General features: G+C 47.2%; 2 protein-coding genes and 1 long non-coding RNA gene across 5 annotated transcripts; 1 reads left to right on the top strand and 2 right to left on the bottom strand.

Annotated features, from left to right (window-relative positions):
- Positions 1–567: 567 nt before the first annotated feature.
- Positions 568–8145, bottom strand: LOC123586870 (tubulin alpha-8 chain). Of its 2 annotated transcripts, none has more exons than XM_045456440.1 (5): positions 7930–8145; positions 6061–6283; positions 4814–4962; positions 2641–3321; positions 568–962 (listed from the first exon to the last, which is right to left on the bottom strand). In XM_045456440.1, the coding sequence occupies exons 1-5, from the start codon at positions 8128–8130 to the stop codon at positions 669–671; spliced, it is 1548 nt and encodes a 515-aa protein (XP_045312396.1). In that variant the 5' UTR covers positions 8131–8145; the 3' UTR covers positions 568–668. The 2 variants fall into 2 exon arrangements, with proteins under 2 accessions (XP_045312396.1, XP_045312397.1); XM_045456441.1 differs by lacking the exon at positions 7930–8145 and adding an exon at positions 6909–6929.
- Positions 8146–8213: 68 nt separating this feature from the next.
- Positions 8214–20645, top strand: LOC123586876. Of its 2 annotated transcripts, XR_006707000.1 has the most exons (3): positions 8219–8267; positions 8360–8475; positions 19039–19707. It is a non-coding gene; the product is annotated as an uncharacterized LOC123586876 (long non-coding RNA). The 2 variants fall into 2 exon arrangements; XR_006706999.1 differs by having other exon boundaries at positions 8214–8475; positions 19039–20645.
- Positions 16648–25483, bottom strand: RABIF (RAB interacting factor). The gene is made up of 2 exons (XM_045456452.1): positions 25232–25483; positions 16648–19230 (listed from the first exon to the last, which is right to left on the bottom strand). Exons 1-2 carry the CDS (start codon positions 25355–25357, stop codon positions 18985–18987), a joined length of 372 nt encoding a protein of 123 aa, XP_045312408.1. The 5' UTR covers positions 25358–25483; the 3' UTR covers positions 16648–18984.
- Between the last annotated feature and the right edge of the window lie 2397 nt (positions 25484–27880).

Below are 27880 nucleotides of genomic sequence, written 5' to 3'. Positions count from 1 at the left end.
GATGTTCACAGCCCCAGGCTAAAGACCCCTGTCTTTTGGAATGCTGGTTCTTGGACCCAGTGCCCTTATATGGCATCGGGGTAGAGCCCTAAATTGTAAGATGGCTGCTGCAGAATGGCCTGTGAATTCATGTGGATTCAACCTCTACTGCCCTCTGTTGGCCATGAGGAGGGAGGATGGGTTAAAACGCTGGATTCCTTCCTGGCATGGAGATGGAGACAGACGTTCTGCCCCAGAATGGCAGGGGGGACAGATAAACTTTCAGCAGCTTTCACCAGAACCTCTACAAGGCTTACCTTTCCTTGTGGTGGGCTGGGGATAAGGGGATACACAGGGAACCACCACACGAAGTCAAAGCACCACAGCACGGGTCCTGAGCCCCTGAACATTAGTCAGGTGGTCTGATCGCACGGGACAGCACCATCGATCCTCCATTAGGTATTCCCCTGGCTGCACTCCCTAGAGGCAGAGGCCACCCTGGCCCTTAATTTAGAAGGGCAACAAGGCAGTTGGGAAAGTTAGTGAAGGCCCACAGCTGGGCAGAACTCCATATCACAGAGCTCCACATCACTTGAGACATTGATTGTATTTGTAGGGGGTTAGGGAAACAGTGGAACGAGAGACACAAAACCGGGGAGAGAGCCCAGGCGTTGCAGGTGCCGGGACCCCTAGAACTCCTCACTCTCGTCCTCGCCGTCCATAGACTCTGTTCCCACTTCTTCATAATCCTTCTCCAGGGCAGCCAGGTCTTCTCGGGCCTCAGAGAACTCTCCTTCCTCCATGCCCTCGCCCACGTACCAGTGCACAAACGCCCGTTTGGCATACATCAGGTCAAACTTGTGGTCGAGGCGGGCCCAGGCCTCGGCGATGGCCGTGGTGTTGCTCAGCATGCAGACTGCCCGCTGCACCTTGGCCAGGTCTCCCCCGGGCACCACGGTGGGCGGCTGGTAGTTAATGCCAACCTAAGAAGAAACAGCAAGTAGTGTAAGCCCTGGGTTCTGCGTTCCCTGGAAGGGGTTCCCATAACTGGGAAAGGGGCCGGTCAGCCGGCGTGTGACATTTGCCAGGCTAAAAGAAGCACAGGGATAACGGGACAAGTTAACTACCACCAGAAACCAAATCCAGAATGTGGGACTTTCAAGACGGTAAGACTAGTCCCTTCAAAGTCACCATCAAGAAAAAGCGTGGATGTTTCACATTAAAAGATTTAAGGGATGGGGGTGCCTGTGTGGCTCAATTGGTCAAGCGTCCAACTTCGGCTCAGGTCGTGATCTCACAGTTCGTGAGTTCGAGCCCTGCGTCGGAGTCGGTGCTGACAGCTCAGAGCCTGGAGCACGCTTCAGATTCTGTGTTTCCCTTTCTTTCTGCCCCTTCCCTGCTTGTGCTCTGTCTCTCTCTCTCTGTCTCTCTCTCAAAAATAAACATAAAAAAAAAAAAAAAAAAGACTTAAGAGACAAATATAATGTCTAATCCTTGATTATACCCTGACTTTGAAACACTGACTATAGAGCACATTTGTGGAAATTGGGAAAGTTTGAATACTGACTAGGTATTCTTACTTTAGAGAAGTGTTATTAATTTTGTTAGACACAAAACAAACTTGTGTGTAATACCTATGAGTTTATATGGATCAGCAAAGCAAAAATAAAGGAAACCTAGCAGAGTCAGATGTTGAATCTAGGTAGTGGGTATATGGCTGTTAACTAATCTCTCCACTTTCCTATAGTTTAGAAAATAGTTTAAAAAAAACAGAAAACCTTGGGAAAATCTACTTTAGACATTGCTCTATTCAGAACGTATAAATACATTTCATATTCAGTGTTTGGAAAAAAAAAAAAAAAAAAAGGTCAGCTTCCCCCTTAATGCCTCTAATGAGAGCAAGCTTACTATTTCCTGAAGGCGGTCTACTCTTCCTCTGAGTAGCTAAAGCTTTCCTAATATGGAGCTGGGAGAGTCCGCCTCCCAGACTTCCTACCCCTGGTTTCTAGTTCTGAGCTATAGGACAGCTCTTCAAAACTAGCAAGCAGCTATTATCTTTATGACCAGGAGTCCCTGCCTCGCCTCCAGTTGTGGTCACGTCTGCAACAGTGCAAGGAAGCTGTGTGTTTTTCTTAAATGCCTCAGCTGCCACCTTTAATCTTTCTAAGCGCACACTGGAACAAAACCCATAAAACTTAAAACTAGGTCATATGCCCAGTACCCTCTGGGAATGTAGACTGACGAAAGAACGGGGCATATAAACAGATTCTTCCTCATTACTCCTCAAGAGATTGCATTCATAGACTTCTGACCCGCGTCTTGCCCATTATCTGAATGGTAGGCTTTTCTGCGCTTCCAAAAGCACTCCCTTCCGAGGAGACGGATTCTGGGGGGTATGTCCCTGGCACATGTGAACGACGGGTTCCCTGACCTGACTGGCAAACCTAGGGAGTGCCTATTTGCCAGGCTAAGAGACACGAAACCTACTTTTCCCTTTGTAAGGGCAAGCTTTCGAGTCAAATAAAAAAGTCGTGATTTGCCCGATTCTCCTCATCCCTAGCACTTTTGTTTCCATGCTCTGGGGCTCTCTAGGAATCTCCCCTCTAGCAGGTACGCAGGCAGCATGCGAATCCCTCCTCCCCCGCTTCATTCCCGGCTTGCCTTGAAACCCGTGGGACACCAGTCCACAAACTGGATGGTGCGCTTGGTCTTGATCGTGGCAATAGCGGCGTTCACATCCTTGGGCACCACTTCTCCACGGTAGAGCATGCAGCAGGCCATGTATTTACCGTGGCGAGGGTCACACTTGACCATCTGATTGGAGGGTTCAAAGCAGGCGTTGGTGATCTCTGCCACGGACAGCTGCTCATGGTAGGCCTTCTCGGCTGAGACAATGGGGGAGTAGGTCACCAGGGGAAAGTGGATGCGGGGGTAGGGCACCAGGTTGGTCTGGAACTCTGTGAGGTCCACGTTGAGGGCACCATCGAAGCGCAGGGAAGCAGTGATGGAGGACACAATCTGGCCGATGAGCCGGTTGAGGTTGGTGTAGGTGGGGCGCTCAATGTCCAGGTTGCGGCGGCAGATGTCATAGATGGCCTCGTTGTCCACCATGAAGGCACAGTCTGAGTGCTCCAGGGTAGTGTGCGTGGTTAAAATAGAGTTGTAGGGTTCTACAACCGCTGTGGACACTTGGGGGGCGGGGTAGATGGCAAATTCCAACTTGGACTTCTTGCCATAGTCAACAGAAAGCCGTTCCATCAACAGGGAGGTGAAGCCTGAGCCAGTGCCACCCCCAAAGCTATGGAAGATCAGGAACCCCTGAAGCCCGGTGCACTGGTCTGTCTAGGGTAGGAGAGAACACTGTTAGGGTAGACGGCCTATCACCCGCCCCCCCCCCCCACCTCTTCTGACAACGCTCTTCTGTCTGCAAGGCTACTGTGATGCAACTACAACAGTATTCACTTCTATATTTAGAAGGAAAAAAAAACTTTGAAGCATAACTTGTACCGAAGTGTATACATTTTATTGCATGTACAGTGAATGGCTTGACAAGTGTGTATACCTATATTACCAAACTAATCAAGATATAGAAATTTCCATGACTCCAGAAAGTTCTCTCATGCTCTTTTGCTTTGCCTCTGTAGAGGTGAGAAGAGAATACCTACAAGGGGTTTGGAGTTCTAGGGGACAGATGACCCAGAAGGACACTGCTGTGTGCATGTGGTGGCAAGTGAGGGGAGGGGGGAGGGGAGGGTCAGGTGGGACACAGGACTCGTAGTCGGAGAGCTGGGCCCTCTCAGCTCAGTAGCTCTGCCACCTGGCTGCAGGAGAGTGGGAGTTGAGGGCAGGCAGTGGTGGTATCCTGTTGAACATATGGGTTCCCAGGCCCCTCACTTCCGAGTGGAACCCGGGAACCTGTAGGTTTAACAAGTACACACGGTAACTTCTGATATAGCTGGGCCTTGGACTAGAAGAGCATCAATCTATACCAGACACATGGGTATCATAGTATAAAAAACTCTCCATTTATTTGCAATATATACGTCTATCAATTCATTACATAGTACACCTGAAACTAATGCTATGCCAATTACCTCTCAATAAAAATACATTAAAAGCAGGCTTTATGCAAACTGGTAACAAAACCCCCTCCCCCCCCCCCCCCCGGAAAAACCCTTCAAGAAAATCCTAAGCCTAGGGGGTACTTTGCGTTAGAAAGCATGGAATCCCATTCCTCAAGTCAATGGAAGTCCTCAGTCTCGACTAGGGAGCAGCAGAGAGTATGTCTGAACAATCCCTCTAGAGGACCAGTGCCAAAGTGCTGGCTCCTAGTTGGCCTCACTCCTGGTTCTCAGTGCCTCAGGCAAGGGATGAGGTAAACTGGGAAGCGGTTAAAAACTAACCAGTAAGCAGGAGTCTCTGCCAGGCATAAAAGTACTGTTTAGGAATCTAAGAACAAGCCGGGCTGCCAAGGCAGCTTCCTCCTACCTGCTGGGGCTAGAGAGGGATCAAAGCTCAAAGAAGGCTTGGATTGGACAATTAGACCTGGCATAGCGAGGCACCAGCAGGCCGGAAGCCTGAGTCCACAGACTCAGGGTAGAACAGGTTATTCGGGCTGCCAGCCCTAGATCCACACCCAGGACACACAGCTCCCCCTAGGGGAAGCCAAGGAGACAGACAAGCGGAAGGAGCCGTAAGGACACGTGGGGTTCCTGTCACAGCCACAGGCCTGTGGTTTCCATTTCTTCCGCACACGGCAGGCCTCCCAGGCCAGGAAGGGAGGGTAAAGACACATTGATCTCCTGCAGGTGCCAAGGGCACCTGGTCCGCTCACCAGTTTTCGGATTCGCTCCAGCACAAGATCGATGATCTCCTTCCCCACAGTGTAGTGGCCTCGGGCATAGTTGTTGGCAGCATCCTCCTTGCCAGATATCAGCTGCTCAGGGTGGAAGAGCTGCCTATAAATGCCAGTTCTTACCCCATCTTGAGGGGAAGAAAGAGGGCAAAGGTAAGAGATGCTGGTCTCATCCCCCACAAGGACACAGGCACTAGGACTTAGGCTGCTAAGCTCCCCTGGGTGTAACCGCAAGACGGAACATGAACAGCAAACAGCCTTCCAGAGACCCACTTGCAAAGTCCTTACCTGGGCCTGTGAGGGTGTAGGTCAGGGGCACCTTTAATAGTCCCTGCCCTCAGAGCCACTTGTACTTGCTGAGGAATCAGAGGATGTCTAAGAGAATCTCACCTTTTTTTTTTTTTTTTTTAAAGATTTATTTATCTTGAGAGAGAGCATGCAGAGGGGCAGAGAGAGAGAGAGAGGGAGAGAGAGAATCCCAAGCAGGCTCTGTGCTGTCAGCATAGAGCCCCGCGGAGAGGCGGGGAATGGACAGGAGATCATGACCTGAGCTGAAATCAAGAGTGAGACGCTTAACCGACTGAGTCACCCTGGCGCCCCTCATTTGACTTTTGCTTGGGATAAGAACATAGACTAATGCAGAAAACCCAGTCCACAGTTTACCATCTACAAAGATGTCTTTAGAAAGATGGGGGAGGGGGAAAGTTTTCAGGAATAGGAAACTGAGGAGATCCAGATGCAGAAAGGAAGAAGCAGAGAACCCCCTGGGAGCCAGCAACAGCCAAGTTCACATAGGTCCACATGCTATTAAGGGGCCCGGTTCAGTTAAAGTTTAGCAGGGGGCCATTAAGAATGTTCTCAGTGCCCAGTTCCTTAGGCAATATTATCCTCAAGAGTCTGTGGGTAGGAGAAAGGAAGTTTAAAGTTTCTGCTTTCATATCCACACTTTTCTGCAGTCTTCATTCTGGGTCTGGCCCCTGACTCAAACATCTGGCAGTCTCCGGGCAGAGAGGATTGACTGATATCCCCTCTCAGCACAGAAAGCCCCCAAGACCCCTCCTGAAGTCAGAGTCTAGACAAAAGCAACAGACTTCAGTGTTGTTCTTGGCAGGGCGTCGCCTGCATTTCAAGAGCTTTTCCCCCTAAGCAGAGCTCCCCACAGACTTTGGGGCACGCAAAAAAAAACGTGGGCCAGAGGAGGGGAACCCCCCACAGCACCCGCTCACCTATGACAGCAGGCTCCAGGTCCACAAAGACAGCCCGGGGCACGTGCTTGCCAGCCCCTGTCTCACTGAAGAAGGTGTTGAAGGAGTCATCACCGCTGCCCAGTGCCTTGTCGCTGGGCATGGTGCCATTGGGCTGGATGTTGTGCTCCAGGCAGTAGAGCTCCCAGCAGGCATTGCCCATCTGCACCCCGGCCTGGCCCACATGGATGGAGATACACTCGCGCTGTTGGGGGAAGCAAAGCAGTGGTGTGAATGGAGGAGGGAGGGTGTGGGGTGGGGCTTGAAAAGGCCCTGGAGGCACCCTTTTATCTTTCCTCCCTGGAGCCCGAGGCCTGGTCTGAAACCCAAAAGACTAGGTTCCCTTTCCAGACCTCCCCACACTGGGAGCCAAACTACCTCATTTTCTTTTCATTTTCTGAGGGCTTGAGAACAAAGGCAGCTAAGCCTAGGTCTTCAGGGGCAGGAACTAGAAAAAACTGATGCCAAGCAGCCAAATCCCACTGCCTAGTGCCCTGTGTGCCGGCTGGGGTGGCACAGGAAGGCCAGAGTCTCACACACCAAGATGGGCCCCCCCCAGGAGCCTCTAGCGCTGGACCCCTAGGAGGAGGGGTCTCCCCCGGTGGGGACTCTGGGTCCTCCACACCCTGAAGGTGCTGAAGAGTATCAGGTCTGTTGTGGATTAACTGAGGAAGTGGCTCTGGAGTTACAGCCAATTTGAAAGTTTACCCAGAAACTCCCCTTTTGGGGGGCTATACCCCGACTCTGGACACTTGTCCTTGCCCACTGCAGTACAGAGTCAATCCGGAGAAGTACTGCTCAACAGTCACGAAGGAGGCAGCTCTCCCCACCTTTCAGCCCTCCTGAGATAACTCCTGCAAGGGACAGACTCTCCTGTCTTCTGGTCCTTCACCCCCAACCCTGAGTCCAGAGGATCTGTCTGAAAGGGCCATATGCTTCCCAGACGCGGAGGGGGTCTTCTCAGACAGTCGGCAATAGTGTGGCAATTTTACCAGCTGTCCTGCAAGACAGCCTCAGGGCCTTTACACGGGCCCGGAACACAGGCGGGGATCAAGATTCCTGTGAGGCCCTGGGGCCTGTGTTCACACCCCGAGCTCCTCGATGTAACTGAGGGACTTCAGGGGCTTGGGCACCAGAAGCTCAGCAAAAGATTTTCCTCCTTAGGCACCAGAAGCTCACGGACACCCCCGGACAGGTCTGGGCGAAGGTCTGATTTCTGGCCGGAGTTGGGCCGCGCAAGACAAAGGCATTCAGGGAACAGTTCAGAACTGGAGAAACCTGCTGGAGTTTGCAGGTCCGCCCAGGTCCGGCCTCCAGCGCGGGAGTGTGACTTCACAGGTGGGCGGGGACTGCAGCTGGGGGCGGGCGCCTCTTTGTCCCGGGCCGCAGCGGGAGAAACCCGGGCGGGTCCAGGTTCCTGACTCCGCAGCGCGCTGCACCGCGGCGCCGGGGTTGGGGGCCCCAGGCTGAGCTCAGCGCGGGACGAGCCCCGCCCGCGCCCCGCCGACCCCGTGCCCCGGCGCCACCTCTCTCCGGTCCGCTGCTGGAGCGCGCACTTCTCCAGCTCGCATCCGCCTCTCCCGGGGAAGGGGGCGCAGAAAAGCAGCGCTTGGAAGCCGCGGGCGTCCCGGGCTTTCCGCAGAGCCCCCACACCGTGGTCACCGTGAACCCCCGCCAAACTCTCCGAGAAGCCCCGCGCAGCCCCTCACACCCTGGGCTGCTTGGCGCCCCGGCCTCCCCTCTTTGCCGTACAGCCGGCCCCTACCGGGGACCCCCGGGCACCCCCAGCACGCTCTCCCGTGCAGTACCCCCTCACCGTGCACTCCGCGAGTGCCCCCAGCTCCCTCTCACCATGGTTGCTCCCGACAGGTGACGTTTGCGGAGGGTCGTTGACTGCGGACGCGTTACGAGTCTCCAGCAACACCACGAATCCCGGTGCCGGGCGGCTAGTGGGGGGCTTATATATCCCCGCCGAGCCGCCGGCCATGCCTCCCAGCGGCGCTCCCATTGGGCCGCGGCAGGACAGGGCCCCGATCCCTGCTCGTCTTTCATTGGGTCTTGTTCTCACCGGGGCCCGCCCCCCTCTCCGTTATTGGGCGGGAGCTTATGAAATATCCCCGCCGCAGCCGGTCATTGGGCAGTTTGTAAAACCAAAGGGAGGGAAATCCTCGGTCATCCGAGTCCTCCAGGTCTGCTCGACCCTCTCTTTCTCTATGGGGCGTGTGCTGGATCTGAGAGGTTGGAGCTCTGGAGCAATACCCTTATTCCGCTGTTGCCTTAGGTCTTTACACGGGGAACAGGGCGGACCTAGTTCGAAAAGTGCATAAACCTCGGACGGTGGCGCAGACTTGAGCTCAGCAACCGCTAGAGAAGGAAAGATGCTGTGATGAGAACCAGGTACGGGGAGGCTCTGAGGCGGGAGGAAATGCGGCTAGGGTGGGGAAGGGTTGGCCAGACAGGTGTGGGAGAGAACATTCCAGGCGCAGGTAATTGAAGTTTACTTCGCTTTGTGGCCAGCGCTCCAGGTCAGGTGACTCAGATTACCAAGAGAGCAACGGGTCCAGGCTGGCTAAAGCAGATTGAGGAGGACTCGTGGGGGGAACATGGCAAAACAAGGTGGGGCCTTGAATGTTACTCTGAAGAGTTTGCACATAATTCCACTGGCTAGGGGCACCCTTGAGGATTATTGATCAGAGGGGTGATGTGATAAGCAGTATTTTAGGCAATACATAGATGTTACTGGTGTATTTCTTTTTTTCCTGGTGGTGGTTTCGTATGTTTCCCTGCTAAGGGGCATACACACAGTTCTTCCTCTCCCAAGCTGTTTCCTGGCTGTCTGAGATGGACGTTTTACTTCTAAATACCTGAGCAGAACAAATTAATCCATTTCCTAGTTTGGGAGGATTAACTGGCATTCGGTTTTATCAAAGTGACTGGACTCCCCACAATGATTACCCTTAGTATTTGTTCAGCACATTCCAGAGGAACCCGAAGCATCTATCATCTCCTATTCTCACCTCCCACTGGAAAAGTGACTGCACCCAGATTATGCCAGTCAGACCAGGGGACTCGAATTGTTGCTTTAGGAAAATCTGTAGCTGTAATGACTTCCTGTTGATAGAACCCAGAAAGACCCAAAGTTACTGTGTCACTCACCAGTGTGACATCAAATCAGCTGCCCCCTGGATTCCTGCACCTGTTTTTTCCACAAGACTCTAGACATGTCATTCAGTATCCTGAAATATTTTGAAACTAAATGCTTGTTTAGGTGGCTTGGTGGTTTAAATCCTGGGTGCAAAGGTTAACTTCAAACTCTGAAGAGTGTTCTTTGATCTCAACCCTTGTGTTTTATGAGGCTGCCAGCTTTAAAGTGGATGTCTCTGGTCAAGGGATACAGTGAGTGTGGGTGAACATTCAAATAAGTACTTTGAAAATCCTTGTATATACAAAGCTAAGGCATGATTATTCATTGTCACTGCCCCAAGCAAAACAAGTCAAATGTTACATCCCACTGAATGTGGGCATATCAGTGATGAAAATGAAGCTATCTGGGCATAAACTCAAAAAAGTGATAAACTCAATACCATCTCTTCCTTGCCTTGCTCTACTAGGAATTCATTTCACCAGCTATTGTGTCTGCCAGTGAAAAATGCCCCTGGGCGCACCTGGGTGTCTCAGTCGGTTGGGTGTCTGACTTCAGCTCAGGTCATGATCTCATGGTTCGTGGGTTCGAGCTCCGGGTCTGGCTCTGTGCTGACAGCTCAGAGCCTGCACCCTGCTTCAGATTCTGTCTCCAGCTCTCTCTGCCCCTCCCCCACTTATGTTCTGTCTCTAAAATAAATAAACATTAAAAATAAATAAATAAATAAATGTCCTTGGAGGGGCACCTGGGTGGCTCAGTCAATTAAGTGTCTGACTCTTCATTTCTGCTCAGGTCATGATCTCATGGTCACGTGACTGAGCCCTGAGTCAGGTTCCTCGCTGAGCATGGAGCCTGCTTGCTCTCTCTCCCTCTCTCTCTGCCCCTCCCCCAATCGCATGGTCTCTTGCTCTAAGTAAATAAACACTTTTTTAAATGTCCATTTCTTTACTGAATAAAGTGGACTCTAACCCAAATATAAATATATTTGAAACAGTGATCCTCAGTGTTAATTGTGGAAATCACACAAACCAACGTTTCCTGGCAATATGCTTCTTCACAGCGCACAAATTAAGATTGGTCTCTTATAAGGTATTTGAATTTCTTTCATTTTAAATTTCTTTTTTTTTTTTTTAATTTATTTTTGAGAGAGAGACAGAGATGGAGAGCGAATGGGGGAGGAGCAAAGAGAGAGAGAGGGAGACACAGAATCTGAAGCAGGCTCCAGGCTTTGAGCTGTCAGCACAGAGCCCGATGCAAGGCTTGAACCCACAAACCGTGAGATCACGACGGGAGCTGAAGTCAGAAGCTTAACCGACTGAGCCACCCAGGCGCCCCTGAATTTATTTCTATTATCTAGACGGCTGCAAAGTTTAGATTCTTTTTCTAATTTTTTTGTCATCCTTTTCTCTATGTCACCCTGCTGATCTCAACTTTAGTGCCATTGCAGACACACCATTTTCACACAGTTCTTCAGGAATTTAAGATATTCTAACGTTTGGAGGGAAAGGCTATGGTCCCTTCTAGGTTTCAAGCCATCTAAAGGCTATGGTCACTTCTAGGTTTCAAGCCATCTAAAGATGCTTGATAAGCCTGCATCTTTTCCCTATATGTACTCCCTCTGTCCTACCACGTAGAATCAAATGACAGTGAATTGAAAGGACAACTGCCATCCGTCTGTGCAAGGGAGCGGCCGACAAGATGGAGAGGCTTTGTGGGAGCAAGAATGTCCTGTTCATGCAGTGGTGAAATCAGGGTAGACAGGAAGACACTAGGGCCATTCATTCTTGGGCTAGTGCCAATACTGTACAGGCAGTACCTGGCTTTCAAATGACTGAATTACTTAACAATTGATGGTCATGCTAGCAAAGTTGCTGAGGTTGGGTGCCTCCATGAGCTCAGTTTTTCCTCCCTATTATCTTGAAATTTACCTCCTCTTTGACTGGGGCAACAGCTCCCTAGGATGGAACCTCCATTTCCACCCAATCCCTATTTCACATCTCATACCAGAAGCCATCCAGGACAAAGTGGGGAAGGGATAATGTATAAACCTACAGGAGTTGAGCACTCTCCCCTCACCTCCTTAGGACCATAAGTGTTCCTAGCCCACATTGTCTCCTCACTGTTCCCCCAGGTCACGGCTCATCCTGGCCCCCAACCTGAAAAAAAGACTGTCTGGGGTCACCAGGTCTGGAATTTGGAGCACTCCGATCTAATCATAGCAGAGGACTTGTTCATGACATCCCAAATTAGAACTGCTTATTGAAATACTATGCTTTGGGTATGCATAGTTTTGTGTCACAGGCTACAAACTACTCATCATGGATAACATTGTTTCTTTTTAAAAATTTTTAAATTTTATTATTTTTTATTTGAGAGACAGAGCATGAGCTGCATGAGAGGGGCAGAGGGGGAGAATATCTTATACAGTCTCCATGCTCAACACGGAGCCCAATGCGGGTCTCGATCTCATGACTCTGGGGTCATGACTGGAGCTGATATCAAGAGTTGGAAGGTCAAACTCAAGAAGCTCAAGCTCAACCGACTGGGCCTCCCCCAGGTGCCAGGATGACATTGTTTCTATATGAGGCAAAGTGAATTCTAAGTTTGAATAGATTTGAAGTGAATTTGGTGGACCCATTCCACTTACCCTTAAATTCTGACATTAAAAAAAAATGTTTTCTTAACATTTATTTATTTTTTGAGAGACAGAGACAGAGCATGAGCTGGGGACAGAGAGAGGGGGAGTCACAGATTCCGAAGCAAGCTCCAGGCTCCGAGCTTTCAGCACAGAGCCCGACGCGGGGCTCAAACTCATGAACCATGAGATCATGACCTGAGCCGAAGTCGGCCGCCTAACTGACTGAGCCACCCAGGTGCCCCATTAAATCCTGACATTTAGACACACATTCCAGGAATTTAATTCTCTAACCACTCTTGTGGTTAGAAAAGGATGACAAAAAATTAGAAAAAGAATCTAGGGGCACCTGGGTGGCCTAGTCGGTTAGGCGTCTGACTTCGGCTCAGGTCGTGATCTCCCGGTCCGTGAGTTCGAGCCCCGCGTCGGCTTTGTGCTGACAGCTCAGAGCCTGGAGCCCGTTTCAGATTCTGTGTCTCCCTCTCTCTGCCCCTCCCCTGTTCATGCTCTGTCTCTCTCTGTCTCAAAAATAAATAAACGTTAAAAAAAAAATAATAAAAAGAATCTAAACTTTGCAGCCGTCTAGATAATAGAAATAAATCCAAATACCTTACAAGAGAACCAATTTTATTTTTATTTTTATTTGTTTAATTTTAATTTTTTTTTAACATTTATTTATTTTTGAGACAGAGAGAGACAGAGCATGAACGGGGGAGGGTCAGAGAGAGGGAGACACAGAATCTGAAACGGGCTCCAGGCTCTGAGCTGTCAGCACAGAGCCCGACGCAGGGCTCGAACTCACGGACTGCGAGATCACGACCTGAGCCGAAGTCGGCTGCTTAACCGACTGAGCCACCCAGGCGCCCCCAAGAGAACCAATTTTAATTTGTGCGCGGGAAAGAAGCATATTGCCGAGAAAGGTTGGTTTGTGTAATTTTCACAAATAACACTGAAGATCACTATTTCAAATATATTTATATTTGGGTTAGAGTCCACTGTATTCAGTAGAGAAACCTTGGTCATAATGGATAGATTGGCACTACTGAAGTTAACACCTTTATTGTCTTACTCCATACAGACTTAGACGAGGTCATGACCACGTAGATATACTTACTCTGTACACGATCCTGTATCACATGTGTTTTCACGGTCTTTGTCAAAAAGCCTTGGAAAAAAAGTGCAGCACCTGATTTGTAATCCACTGTTATTCACTGCATCAGAAATATAATTCACTCTAATCCCTCCATTAAAAAACATCTGCATGAACCACTTTAAATTAGTCCCGCTAAAATGATATAGCATTTAGTGGGGTTTATTTTAAATTTCCTTAACAAGCATTCATCAAACTATTAAAATGTGGCAGACATGGGGCCAGGCACCGAGGGTAGAATAGTAAATAGGATATTCTTGGTCCCTACACTTCTAGAATTTATCTTCCTTAGAGGTAAGTAGAGTCAAGGGTTTCAGTATTACATGTGTATAGATCTAGGAGGTAACAGAAAAGAAATGCCATCCCATTCTGAAGGGAAGAACTAATGTTTAGGAAAGTAAGGGTTGGATGGGATCAGTTAGTTCCAATCTTTCAGAAGCTTTTTTGTTATAAGAATACAGCATATATTCAGAAAAGCTCACAAAAGATGCATAGCTTACGAGTTCATCACATAGCCACTGTCCAGATTAAAAGGAGATAGAGCATTTCCAACATTGCAGGAGCCCTCCCCACACCACCCTGTAAGTCATCACCCCTGCCTTGGTCACAAATCAAGTAGCCACACGCACGGGTCTGTTTCTGAGCCTTTTTGTTCCACTAGCCTGTTTGTTCATTCTTGTGACAAATAGAGGTCTATCCAGTAGAGAATTTCTCCCATTTTGTTTTTCTCCGTGACTGTCTTGGCTAGCCTCAGTCCTCTGCATTTGCATGTCACATTTAGAATCAGTTTGTTGAATTTCATGAAATGTTGGGTATTTCATTAGGATTTTATTAAACTTACACATCAGTTTGGAGAAAAGTTGGCGTCTTTACAAAATTAGTCAATACTTCGCAATCTTTTTTCTTTTAATTATTATTACTTTTTCATCTTTATTTTTGAGAGAGAGAGAGAGAGAGAGAGAGAGAGAGAAAGCGTGCACAGGGGAGGAACAGAGAGAGAGGGAAACATGGAATCCAAAGCAGTCTCCAGGCTCTGAGCTGTCAGCACAGAGCCCAACGCAGGACTCGAACCCATGAACTGAGAGATCATGACCTGAGCCAAAGTCGGACGTTTAACTGACTGAGCCACCCAGGTGCCCCTGGTAATCTTTTTTCTTAAAAGACTGGTTAATATTTTAGGCTTTGTGGGATAAGAAGTAAAATTGGAGATATTAGATAGATACTTATACAACCATTTAAAAAGGTAAAAAACATTCTTTTTTTTTTTTTAATTTTCTTTAATCTTCATTTATTTTTGAGAGAGAGGGACACAGAGCATGAGTGGGGGAGGGGCAGAGAGAGAGGGAGACACAGAATCCTTAGCAGGCTCCAGGCTCTGAGCTGTCAGCACAGAGCCCGATGTGAGGCTTGAACTCACGAGCTGTGAGATCATGACCTGAGCTGAAGTCAGCCACTTAACCCACTGAGCCACCCAGGTGCCCCAAAACCATTCTTAGGTGGCAGACTCCTGACTGTCTATAAATCAGATGCTGTCTTGAGTGGACTTGGCCTGTGGGCTATAGTTTTCTGGCCCCTGTAAGTTTGTTTCCTTTTAGTATCTCTCAGTAATGTTGTATAACTGTGTTTAGGTCTTGCAGATCTGTTAGAAATATTCCGGGGTGCCTGGGTAGCTCAGTCAGTTAAGCATCCAACTTCGGCTCAGGGCATGATTTCGTGGTTCATGGGTTCGAGCCCGGCATCAGGCTATGTGCTAACAGCCCAGCATGGATCCTGCTTTGGATTCTGTGTCTCCCTCTCTCTCTGCCCCGCCCTGCTCATGCCCTGTCTCTCTCTCTCAAAAATAAATAAATGTTGAAAAACAACAACAACAAATTATTCCTAGCTCCCAGTTTTCTAGTTCCCTCTTCAGCTGTGCATAATCTGCTGCTCAAAACTTCCACTGAATTCTTAATTTTGGTTATTGGATTTTTAAAAATTCTACAATTCGTATTTTTTCACATGCCCAGGTATCTGTTGAAATTCCTCAAACTGGTTTATCTCCTCGAACAGAGTAAGCAATTATTTTATAGTGTTTGGTGGCTCCACTGTCTGCAGCCTCTGTGGGCCACTTTCCGTGGTCTCTTATTTCACTGGTTTTCTTAATATCTTGACTCATATGCTTGGTTACATTTTATTGTGTTCAGGATATTGTATTAGCAAAATTACTTGTAGAAACAAGTCGAAGTTTAGGATGATGGTATTTTTCTCCAGAGAGCGTTTTTGTTTGCTTATGCCAAGGGTGTGGGGAAACTACCACTTTGGGATCAACTTAATCTAATTTCAAGGATTGAGATCATTGGACACCAAGCTGCAGTCCAGAGAGAGCCTTTCAATTTCCTCCTTCTGGTTCACTCCTATTCCTGGGGTGCAAAGGACGGAGGACCTCAACCCAAACTGGGGAACACTGGCCAGGTCTACCACTCTTTGACCGGCACAGACCCCTACTCCCAAAAGCCGGTCACAATCACCCACCAGCCTCTGAAGTGCCCCCTTCACATTTGGCAAATGCCCCCAAGAGAGCGCTGGCCCTTAACACCAAGCCCACCTGCCAGGGTCACCTCCTTCTCAGTGGTCCTAGCCCAGTAATCCTTCAAACAACTGTTCTTTGATGCGTTTGGTTAGAGAGAGAGAAAACGAGTGAAGGAGAGGGGCAGAGGGAGAGAGAATGAGTGAGGGAGAAGGGCAGAGAGGGAAGGAGGGAGGGAGAAAGAGAGAGAGAGAGAGGGAGAGAGAGAGAGGAAGGGAGGGAGGGAGAATCTCAAGCAGGCTCCATGTTCAGTGCAGAGCCCAACATGGGACTCAATCCCGTGACCCTGGGATCATGACCTGAGCTGAAATCAAGAGTCGGTCACTCAACCAACTGAGCCACCCAGGCGCCCTGACTTTGGATGCTTTAAATATTTTGTCCAGCCTTTCTAACTGCCCTCGGTGGGATAGTGAGTCTAAATTACCTACCCACCAGGGGCACCTGGGTGGCTCAGTCATAAGTGTCTGACTTGGTTTCAGTTCAGGTCACGATCTCACAGTTGCGTGGGTTGGAGCCCTGCATCGGGCTCTGCACTGACAGCACAGAGTCTCCTGGGGAGGGAGTCTCTCTGCCCCTCCCCCACTTGCTCTCTCTCAAAATAAATAAATAAATAAACTTTAAAAAATGTACCTGTCCACCATTATCGGGAACAAAAGACCTCATTAGTTCTATGTTAGAGGCACTTGAGTAGCCACATACGTGGCATAGGAACAATATGTAAAATGCCAGTATGCCACTGTCCAACTCTTTTGTTAGAAAATAATTTTGTAGCAACAATTAGGCCTTGGAAAAATCCTTTGCTCTAACAGGAACTGCAGGTGTCTAAACTCCTAGCAGCAAGCATGGGTTACTTCCATCTACCTATGACAAAGCGGTTAACGGATTTCCCAAGTCTTTACTGAGAGCCTATTATGTGTGAGGGACCAAAGAGATGACATTCCCATTTTCTAGCAGACACTCAGTGATCAATTAATTAGTTGACAGACCTCACGATAAAGCCTGAGGTTCAGTTTTCAGCTCTCCTCTGCTTTTTCAAATTGTGTATTCTTCCCAAGGACATACAGGAATCTAATTTCTACTGTTTAAATGCCTTTATTCCTTTCAAATTATACCGAAAAGACAGAATAACAATTTGATATTTTTGGCTACTGTGGCAACGTTTGACAATTTTCTAAAAAAAAAAATACAAATGATCAGTATCTAAAAATTTCATTAAAAATACAAGAAATGCAAATGAAAACATGAGATACTACTTTTTCTATTAAAGTGGCAAAATATCTTTTTCATAATACCCCGTGTTAGGAAGGTTTCAGAGAAATGAGTGCTCTTTTACACTGCTGGAGGGGGGTGAATTACAGCTGTTTCTGAAGAGTATGTGTCAACAGACCAAATCCTTGAAAACATGCATACCTTGCAATTCTACTTCTAATAATGTATGCCAAGGAAATAATTACGAATGTGTATACAGATTTAACTTTAAAGTTGTATGTTGTATCACACCGTTTATAAGAAACTGGAGACAATCTAATAGGGGATTGTTTAAATAGATTACAGAAATGACAATGGAATACTAAAAACAAGGGTGGCCATGGACGGTTATCTGTTAAAATGGGAAGTCAGTATTTTGTTAATGGAAAAGGCAAGTTATAAAAGAGCACAGTATGACCTCATATCTGTTTTTAAAAACCATACATGTTTATATATACATATAGAAAAACACTGAGGATATATACCACATTACTACAGGCAATCTCTGGATGGTGGAAATAGGAGTGATTAAAAAAATCTTTATACCCATTTTTGTATTTATCTGCAACAAATGTGTACTATTTCTGTGATTAAAAAAGGAAAGAAAAGTGAAAGCCTAATTTAAAAAACTGCCTTGCTTAGGTTTTGGCTTGTGGCAGGAGGGGCGACATGCCCCCAGAGGCATCTACCTGGTTTTGTTCCTTCGGACCTGAGTGGGTAATTCTCACAGTTGTTTTTCTGCACATGCCGTAATCATGGACCTTTGACTGTCTAGAAAACTGTTCTCTCATTTTCAACTAGATCTCATCGAGGCTATGACTGGGGAAGGAAGCCACCTTTCTAGAGGAGTAGGTTGGTTGCAAAACCATGCCCAAGGCCCACACTTTAGTTGGGGAGCCCTTAGAAAAGTTCCGGGGAGAAAGAAGGCAGAAGCAAGCAGAAAACAGATACAGAAGGATGGGCTCTAAACTGGAAGGTTTCCGTTTAGTCCTTATGTCAATTCTAGGGTCTCCTCCATCTTCCAGGTAGGGCTGATGGGAGGATACTCGAGATCTGGTCAGAGAGACTCCTTCTAAAGTTGAGTCACTTCAGAAGAGAGAGGACAGAACTGACAATCATACTGAAGAGTTAAACAAGTCTGCTAACACTGAACTATTAGAGCAATGCTACAGCTATAGAAATAGTGGCATTTGGATGGAAAGTTTGTGTTCTGGGTTGGTACAGACATTCCAAATGAACCAAAACTCTGTGAGGACCATGCTTAGTAGGTTCGGTAAATGATGACACTACCCATTAGATAGATAGATTCCTTTGCTAAGAACAAAGGAAGAGTTACTTGTCCAAATAAGGCAAACCTATAAAGTCATGTATAATATGGCAAAGGCCTGTCCCTCCTATATCCCACATCCTCCACTGTGATTCTAAGCCAGGGCTGAGTTTTCCTTGGGGTGGCTGCCAGATAGGGTTGAAAATCTGATTCTCAACTCACAGGCTAATATAAAGAGAAACCATATCAAGATTTGAGGGGAAGAGGGGCCATATTCATCTTCACAATAAAAAGTCACTATCAGCCTAGAGGCTCAGCTGTCAAACATGGTATTAGAGGGGTGTCCAAAGTAATGTGTTTCTGATTAGTAGTTTAAATACTAATGTCTGTAAATGCTACACTTTTAAAAAGAATAAATTACTGTAGATACAGTTAGCCATACAACCAAGTCACTCTCAGACACTTATATGCTTTCTTGAATGAGAGAGAAAAAGGTGGAGTTTCAGCTATCAGCACGGGCATCAGCTGTCATGTGTCATCTTGGACAACAGGATGAATGCTGCTGTTACAGAACACGAAACAAGGGAGCCCAGGGTCAGAGAGCCCGGGGCAGGATGCCAGGGATGAGAGCACATTTGTGGACGTGTTCCAGCGTCCTGCAACTGGGGGAAAAGGAAGGTTAGGAGATGTTGGGATGCAGGATGAGTGATGCATGAGGCATGCACTTGAGGCTTTAAGGAAGCAGGATTAGCCCTCTGTTCAACCGGACATGTTGATACTCATAATTTACATTAGTACCGAGAAGGCGGCAGCAGGGCAATGACATCAGGTTAAATGCCAGTTCTTGAGGGGAGGAGCCTTTAGAGCTGGGGGTGGAGCTGAGTCCCCCTCCCCTCAGTTACTCATGGGAAACCCGTTCCAAGGCCACATAGAAACTGTTCTTGTCATCTAGGCAATGCCAGCCAATTGGTCCGATTTCACAGTCTGCGCACACCAGAAACTTGATGTTGCCCACGTCCTTGGTGAAGCCCACGTTCTCAAAGATGAACATGTCATCAACCAGCCAGTGCTCCTGGAGAAGCTCGCCGTCAGGATTGCTGCCATCAGCCAGAGCTGGTTTCTTTCTCATGGAGGGAAGGAAAAGCTGCAGTGGAAAAGAACACAAAGAATGCAAGAGCTGACTGGCCAGTCACGTCATCACCCCCATTCCACTCACACATTACACTGCTCCCTAGCACTTTCTCGGAATGAAAACAAAATGAGGAGCCCGATCATTGATGGATGAGGATGCTGGGCGGCTCCTCTGTTGCCTCTAGTCCATGCCCTGATTCTTACGAGACATTAAAGAGGTAACATGCTGTTTCCAACTGGCTTCACTGCTATCTTTACCATGGTCCATAAGGCCCTGCCTGTTCCTAATCTCCCTCCAGCCACACTGGCCTTGCCTTCTTCAAACAGGGTAAGTGTGCTCTGCCCTCAGATCCTGGCAAGGCCGGTTCCTTCATGATATTCAGCTCAAATGTAACCTCTTCGGGAGGTCTTCTCTAACCAAACAATCTGAATTAGCTTCCCATACTGCCCACTATGTTTTATTTTATACTTTTTAAAGTTTACTTAACTATTTTGAGAGAGACATCAAGTGGGAGAGGGCGGGAGAAAAGAGAGAATCTCAAGCAGGCTCCACACTGTCAGCATGGAGACCAACGCGGGGCTTGAACTCACGAAGCGTGAGATGATGACCTAAGCTGAAACCAAGAGCTGGTCGCTTAACCAACGGAGCCACCCAAGGGTCCCTATGTTTTTTTATATGGCTTTACTGAGGTATAGTTGACACATATACTGCACAATACTTAAAGTATACAATTTGATACATTTTGGCCCAGGCATATGCAGATAAATCATTACCAGCAAGATACCAAGCATATTCATTACCCCCAAAGTCTCCTTATGCCACTACCTCTTTATTTTCTACTTACCATTCTCTGAACTTAATGTATTGGCTTATTTACCATGGGTCTCCCTCCACTAAAATGTAAGCCCCAGGAAAGGAAGGAGCTTACCTTTCCTGTTCACTACTATATCCCCAGTGCCTAGAGTAATAACTGGCATAGAGCAGGAACTCAAATATTTGTCAAAAGAATAAATACAGGATACCTGGCTTTGCTCTATTCCATCACTGTAAGGTGTGTGCTGGATTTATCTTACAAAAGAACATTAACAAGGAAAATCTAGTTCTAGAATTCGGAATAGCATCCCAAGGATCCTTGTACCCACAAATCAACATGCCTTCCCAATCACTACGAGAAAGCCTCTGGCACACGCGCGTGTAAGTACACACACACACAAACACACACCCTTTAATTTCTTCCATATGGTTAGTTCACACACCTTTAGCAGCCCCACAGTATTGCAAGATACATACAGCAAAGCTCGTTACTCCTCTGCTCTCATCGAAATGGCTACTGCCAATACACTTATTTTCCACCCTATGAAACACTTTTCAGTTTTTACTTTATTATGACTATGAAAATATTTGCTACAAAGCCAAGTAGTAGTCTATGGCTGTTTCTTTCTCATTAGTTTTTTCTTCATAGGTAACAATTTACTTTTTTTTTCCCCTCTTGCATTAACTTTCAACGTACCTACTATCATTTTTTTTTTTAATTTAAATCCAAGTTTGTTAACATATAGCGTATTAATGGTTTCAGGAATAGAATCTAGTGATTTATCACTTATACATAAAACCAAGTGCTCATCCCAGCAAGTGCATTCCTTAATACCCATTGCCCATTTAGCCCATCCCCCCCCACCTGACACCCCACCAGCAACCCTCAGTTGTTCTCTGTATTTAAGAGTCTCTTATGGTTTGTCTCCCTGTTTTTATCTTTTCACTTCCCTTCCCCCATGTTCATCTGTTTTGTTTCTTAAATTCCACACATGTGTGAAATCATATGATATTTGTCTTTCTCTGACTGACTTATCTCGCTTAGCATAATGCATTCTAGTTCCATCTACATTGTTGCAAATGGCAAGATTTCATTCTTTTTGATTGCTGAGTAATATTCCACACACACACACACCCCACATCTTCTTTATCCATTTGTCAGTCAATGGACATCTGGGATCTTTCCATAATTTGGCTATTGTGATAGTGCTGCTATAAACATTGGGGTGCAAGTGCCCCTTTGAATCAGCATTTTTGTATCCTTTGAATAAATGCCTAGTAGTGCAATTTCTGGGTAATAGGGTAGTTCTATTTTTAATTTTTGGAGAAACCTCCATACTGTTTTCCAGACTGGCTGCACCAGTTTACATTCCCACCAGCAGTGTAAAAGGGTTCCTCTTTCTCTGCACCCATGATATGTTTCTAATGCAACCCCAAACTCTAATAACATAGGATGGCCTCAGTGAGCTAGTCTGGCATTAGCAATCAAAAGCAAAAAAAAAAAAAAAATTATTTGTTGATTTTTTTTTTTTTTTTTTTTTTTAAGTAGGATTCATGACCAAGCGTGGAGCCCAATGTGAGGCTTGAACTCATGACCCTGAAATCAAGACCTCAGCTGAGATACAGTTGGATGCTTAACTGACTGAGCAGACCCAGGCCCTTCCCCCTGCACCAATTTTTTTAATTAAAAAAACAAAACAAAAACAAAACAAACCCTAACTGGACTGACATTGTTCCAAAATAAAAGGGAAATGCTTTGGTAGGGATGAGGAAGCCTCTCCTTGAATGCTAGTTAGGGAATCACAAGAGATGCTACCGTGTTTTAAATACCCCAGAGTTTGCACTTCTGGCCATACTGTAGCCAGTAGGTGTCCATAATAGGGAGGAGGGAGCACTGATCCAGAGCTTTTTTACTCCCCATCTTCCGAGCACCTGGCTTACTAAAACAGGTATCTGTGCACTACCCTGCGCTGTGTCACCTGAGACATCAGCTGAGGACATCATAAAATAGAACAGTTCCTCCTCCTGTTACACTGTCATTCCAGTCACTCTTTTTGCCCATCTGATGCTTAAATGAACCCCCAACTGCTTTGTTTTACACTAAGTGAAAAACTGGAACAAGCAGAGGCGAAGAGGAATCAAAATTCAGAAACCAGGAAACCTGGATTCCAATCCTAGCGGTATCTTTCTGTGGGCCTAAATTTCCCTAAAAATATTTCTGGGCCATACTGTAGGTGTGAAATCAACATCTTAACTAAATGCAAGGGGAGTGAAATGTTAAGGGGAGAAAAAGACTTGCTAAGCATTAGCCCTTAGGACACATCCAACAAAGGAGAACCAGCTTCCCTCCCACAGTTCCCATTTATAATGCAAAACAGCGCCTCAGCAGTCTTGATTAGTGATTTAAGGGAAACACTAGTAACTGTTCCTTCAAGGGGTCGTACTGGGTCCTGGTCCCTCTCTTTCTCAACATTCCCATTTTTATTGAAATCCCGTAAGTCAGATCCACAAGACTAGACCTATATGCACACTGTATGTGTAGGTGTATGGATGTCAACCCATTCACTGTAGTGCCCAGAGCTATTGCAGGGTCAAGTTTTGGAATGTAACATTTAGAATACAATTAGGCTTTCCAGATAGACTACTGGGGTGAAAATCAAGGAATTAATGCCTAATTTGAGGCTGCTAGGTCAGCTGGTTGGGGGACAAAGTTGCCAGTTCCATCCCTGACCAGGTGGGTTAACTACTCCGGACTCCAGGCTGTATCCTAATCCTGGACTGGCTCCTCAGAGATAAGTAGAATACCACAACTCAGTGAGATTCTCAGTGGAACTCTTTTTGCTTTTTCAATAACTGTTAACAGTACCCTTTATTTTTTTAAGTTTACTTATTTTTTCTGAGAGACAGTTCATGTGTGCAAGTGAGTGAGTGGGGGAGGGGCAGAAAGAGAGGGAGAGGAGAACCCCAAGCAGGCTTTGTGCTGTCAGCACAGAGCCCGATGTGGGGCTTGAACCCACAAACTGTGAGGTCATGACCTGAGCCAAAATCGAATGTGAAAGGGAGAGAGAGAGGCGGAGGGAGGGAGGGAGGGAGAGAGAGAGAGAGAGAGCAAGCCAGCAGGAGAAGAGCAGAGAGAGAATATCTCAGGCAGCCCCACCCCCACCCCCCTTGCCCCCCATCAGCACAGAGCCAGATGTGGGGCTCGAACCCACGGACTGCGAGATCACGACCTGAGCCGAAGTCGGATGCCCAACCGACTGAGCCACCAGGCGCCCCTTGTGGTGGTTTTAAAACATGTCCACAAATTATTTGACAATCCTTCCAAAACATAGACTCCATGTCTCTCACCTTGGGTCTGGGCGAGCCACTGTGACGGCCTCAATGGAATCAAGTGCAGTGGAAGTGACAGGCTAGGTCAGAAAAGGCCATGCCGTTTTGGCTGGTTTCTCTGGGTACACTTGCTCTAGGAGCCTTCAGCTACTATATGAGAATTCCAGCTACTCTGAATACCTCCAGGTACCCTCCAGGCATCACATGGAGAGACCTTGGGGACAGAGCCACCGAAAGACCAACGTGCCCCCAGAGTCTATTTCAGTGCTCAGGTGTCTGAGTCTTCCCAGGCCACAAGCAGACACGTGACAGTAGAGAGCGTTTCAAATGACCCTTCTGACTGCACGTGAAAGACCCCGAATGAGAACTGTCTAGCTAGGCCCAGCCAAGTTGAACTTTGCAGTTCTTCACACATACTGCACTTTCTCTAACAACACTGAAACGTCACACTGCTGTCCCCTCCACCTCTGTTCAGCTTCATTATAAATTCCTCTGTCACAGACTTCAGGTAAGATTTCAAGAAGTACCGAGCTAAAGGGTATGAACGTTTTATATGTGAAACCATAGGCCTTTTTAACACATGCTGCACCAACAGTGACATACTAATCCATTCCACCCATGCTAACCCATTATTTACACTGGGCTAATAGCTTTTGCTCACTAATTTACTTAAATCTAAGTATCTATTAAGTTCTTACTTATGGGCACAATCTAAGTGTAGGAGATACAGAAGTGGGTAGGATCTAGGACCTCATAGGCCAGTGGTAGAAATGCTAATAATTTCATAAGATCAACTGAGATTATAGATGTGAGTGTGCTTTGCAGTCTTTAGGCCATCATTTCCATCTTGGTACTGCTGACCTCGTGGGATGGAGAAGAAGTCTGTTGCAGGACCAGGGGACGGGGGTTGCTGTCTAATGCATTGCAGGATGCTAATCCCTGGCTTCTACCTTACTAGATGCCAGTAGCACCCTGTTATAGACTGTGTTCCTCCCAAATTCTTATGTTGAAACCTAATTCCCAATATGATAGGTCATGAGGACACAGCATATTTTTGGAGACAATTTTGAGTGAGGGTATGCACATGGCTGAAATGAGATTACACTTTGCACTTTCCTGAGGTTATTGTTACACCTCAAGAAAAAGTTTAGTAAAATTAAAAAAAAAGATGCTTTCAACTTTCCCCTTTTGGGGTGATGGCAGCATGAAGAATATAAAAATATCTAACTTGAAAGAAATAAAAGATTAAAATAAAAATTAAATCTCCCTTCAAAAATGATTTCAGGACTTGAGCGGTCTGTCCCACCGGAAATCTGATTCGTTGGAGAAACTGCGTTCCACCCAGTACCTTGGTAAAGCGTGTAGGTTACGAGAGTCATCTGTCACATCCCCTACACTAAAGTCGTTCTGGAGCTCTTTTTGGGGCGGCAAGGAGCCCATCAGAAAGGACACCGGTGAGAGCGGTGTGATGCGGGCCTGGTACACCGGGCGCCATGGGGCCAGTCCGCAGGGTGGAGCTGGAAGGGCTGCCCGTGTCCCGAGGCGCCGGGCCCTAGGAAGCCGGCGCCTTGCCGCAGCCCTGCACCGCACGCGGAGGAGCAGCGTCCAGCGCGCCCTGCGCCCGCGGCGACCGGGTGACCGGCCGGCCCAGACCTAGGGCGGGGCTGGGGCTGGGGCTGGGGGCCGGGGGCCGGGGGCCGGGTCCCGGCAGCGCTCCCGCCGCCCAACTCCGGCGGGGGAAGCCTCAGGCGGAGCCCGGACGCGACGAGGGGCGCGGCCTTCGGAAACGCGCGCGCGGTCTGGGACACGAGCCGCCTCGGCCCCCTGGGAAAGCGTGCGGGGGTGAACCGCCTCCAACCTGCCTCCCTACCTGTCGGCGGGAGAAGAGAGCGGTCCCTGGCTGCAGCACTCGGGAGCCACAGCGTTGGCACAGCACCGCCTTCCGGTTTCGGCCCTCGGCTGACACTAACTCGTTCAGCGGCTCAGCTGGTTCCATCGCCGCTACCGCCACAGCTTCCTCGGCCACGACCGCGCAGGCGCTCTCTGCAGGCTTTTTCGGAACTGCGCGGGCGCGGCTTTCAGAGACGGGGTGGGGAGCGCACAGTCTCTCCCCCTCCCCCCGCGCATGCGTCCTTTCCCCCCTCGCCCGCTCTGGGTTCTACTGCGCAAGCGCCTCATTCATTACTTGAGTGGTTAGGTGTCTGCTGGCTTTGTGACAGGGTCACTTACTGGGACGTGACAAATCCTCTCCATACTCACCTGGTCTTTGGGCTTCCCTTAAATATTGAGTAAAATCTGGGTAAATAAGCCATTAAAGTTGACCATACCATGTAGTTTGCTGAGATTTGACTTTGGTCTTCTGAATGAACGGGAACATTTCTGGAGGCAATGCGAAGGGAATCTGGGCCAGGCTATATACATCAGCAAGTTTTATCTACATTAGTTACTTCAACAAGAGACTACTTAAAGGGACATGTACCTTTTTGGTGCTGGAAAAAGATGCTTCCAGACTTTAATTGCTGATATCTGTTCTAATCATCGCAACTATTTACTATGTGGCAAATACCGTGTTTAAGTGCTTTAGAAACAAACCTATTGAATCATCACAATTCCCTTATGTGGTTGTCACTGATTACTCCCAGTGCACAACTGAGGAAGGTAAAGATCAGAGGCTAGTTTCCAGGGTCCATAGATCCAGGCCTGGCTCTAAAGCCACTGTCCTTTGTCATTACACTATACTTTTCACTCCATTTGATTGAGCTTTAGATCTCTAGCTTATCAGTTCTAGTGCATTAGGCCATGGATATCCTGAAATGGCAAGGGAAGCAATATGAAGGGGAACCAAGTTACTTAAATAGGTAATGTCTAATCTACCCATCATCCCCATCTGCAGGTTTTTCTTCTTCCTCTTTGTCCTTCAGTAATTCAACATTTAGTAATTATGTAATATAACTAAACCCTGAGGATACAATGATAATAGGCACTTTGTATTTGAGAACACAGTCTAAACAGGAAGACATACCCAAAACAAATGACATGTGATAAAGACAACCATGGGAACAAAGTAAATGGAAGCCAGGATTAGGGAATAATTCCATCTGGGGAGTTAAAAAAGGCTTTACCTAGGTGACATTTTAATTAGGCATCAAAATGTGACTAGGATTTTGTCTGAAAAGCAAGACTATGTCAGAAGAACATTATAATCCATGAACAAAGGTGAGAACACATTTAAGAATGGTTAGTAGTCCACTGAAGGACATTACACCTGAGGGAAGAGAAAATAGTGGGGGGGGGGGGGGGGGGAGATCAGAATGGTAGAGTGGGCCCAGAGCACCATGGGTCTAAAACATGCTAAGGAATTTGAACTTCATAATGTGGGAAATGGGAATCTATGGAATTTTAGGCTAGAAATAACTGTTCAATATTCACTGAAAATTTGCTGTATGTTAGGTACTGTAATGATGCTACATGTAATTGAGGAAGAACATTGATAACTAAATGGAGGGGCTAGACTGGAAGACAGGAAAAGAACAGAGGTAAGGCTATCAGGAGGCTATTACTCCATGAGTCTGTGTAAGAGATAAAGGCTTGAACTAAGTGGTAGCAGCGGGAATACAGTTATAAGAATATATTTGGAACTATTAAAGATAATGTCATGTACAAGCCAGAAATGAATTGCATGTCTGTATTGTAATGGGGGGAACACAAGATAAATGAGTTTTCCGAGGTGGGATAACTAAGTGGCTGGTTGCCAGCGAAGAGAGCTAGAAAAACAGGAGGAACCCCCATATTAGGCATACCTCTGTGTATGTGTATGAGAAGAGTATGCAAGATTGGAAGAGTGGAAAGACAGCAAAGAGTTTTAGATGTTTTATGCAGAATATTCAGTGGTGGCTGCCATATAAGAACTCTTAAGTCAGGAGTAAAGATAGCCTAGGAGCCACCAGTTCTGAACCCCCACTTTTCCACCTCCCCTGGATCTCTTCCTGAGAAAGGATGAGTCATATGTTTCATAGCTGTGGTTTGATCAGCAGGCACAATCCATCTGCTGAAGAAAGGTTGGCAGGGCTTCTTTAGTGAAAATAACTTCCTCTTTGGCTCCCCCTTCCCTTTGCTCTGGGAATGTCAGGATTTCTGCAGTTGTGCAGGCCTTCTGCATGGCTGTTTACATCAGGTGCCATAAATCAAAGCAAATAGAGAAAGGAATGGAGTGACTAAAGACCCTAAAATTCAAGTGGGTACTAAGTGAGCTCAAGATTGACTCCTCTTTATTCTGTTTGCTTTTCAAGTAAACTCCCAGTGTGAGAGGAGTCAATAAATACACAAATTCACGTAAATATTTTACTGCTGAGAAGCTCCACAAAGGTAAAGGGGCTACCTCTTACCCGCGTCTAGCAAAGAAACATAGTAGGGCCAGTTGGCAAACACATAAGGTGAAGAGGCTGAAGAGACAGGATCATACAGCTGATCTCTGCCTGGTCCCCCCCACCCCTCCCCAAGTATCCGCAAGACAGTGTTG

The sequence above is a fragment of the Leopardus geoffroyi genome, chromosome C3 (assembly GCF_018350155.1).
Source record: "Leopardus geoffroyi isolate Oge1 chromosome C3, O.geoffroyi_Oge1_pat1.0, whole genome shotgun sequence".
Lineage (NCBI taxonomy): Eukaryota > Metazoa > Chordata > Mammalia > Carnivora > Felidae > Leopardus > Leopardus geoffroyi.
Note: the sequence above shows the minus strand (reverse complement) of the source record. Positions and strands in the feature narration are given on the sequence as shown.

Coding starts and splice junctions, on each gene's coding strand:
- LOC123586870 (XM_045456440.1), bottom strand. CDS start 8,130: ATGAAAGACGAGCAGGGATCGGGGCCCTGTCCTGCCGCGGCCCAATGG. Junction 6,284..7,929: donor ACCTGTCGGGAGCAACCATG/GTGAGAGGGAGC, acceptor TTCCCCCAACAG/CGCGAGTGTATCTCCATCCA. Junction 4,963..6,060: donor CCTGGAGCCTGCTGTCATAG/GTGAGCGGGTGC, acceptor CTTCCCCTCAAG/ATGGGGTAAGAACTGGCATT.
- RABIF (XM_045456452.1), bottom strand. CDS start 25,357: ATGGAACCAGCTGAGCCGCTGAACGAGTTAGTGTCAGCCGAGGGCCGA. Junction 19,231..25,231: donor CTCTCTTCTCCCGCCGACAG/GTAGGGAGGCAG, acceptor TTTCCACTGCAG/CTTTTCCTTCCCTCCATGAG.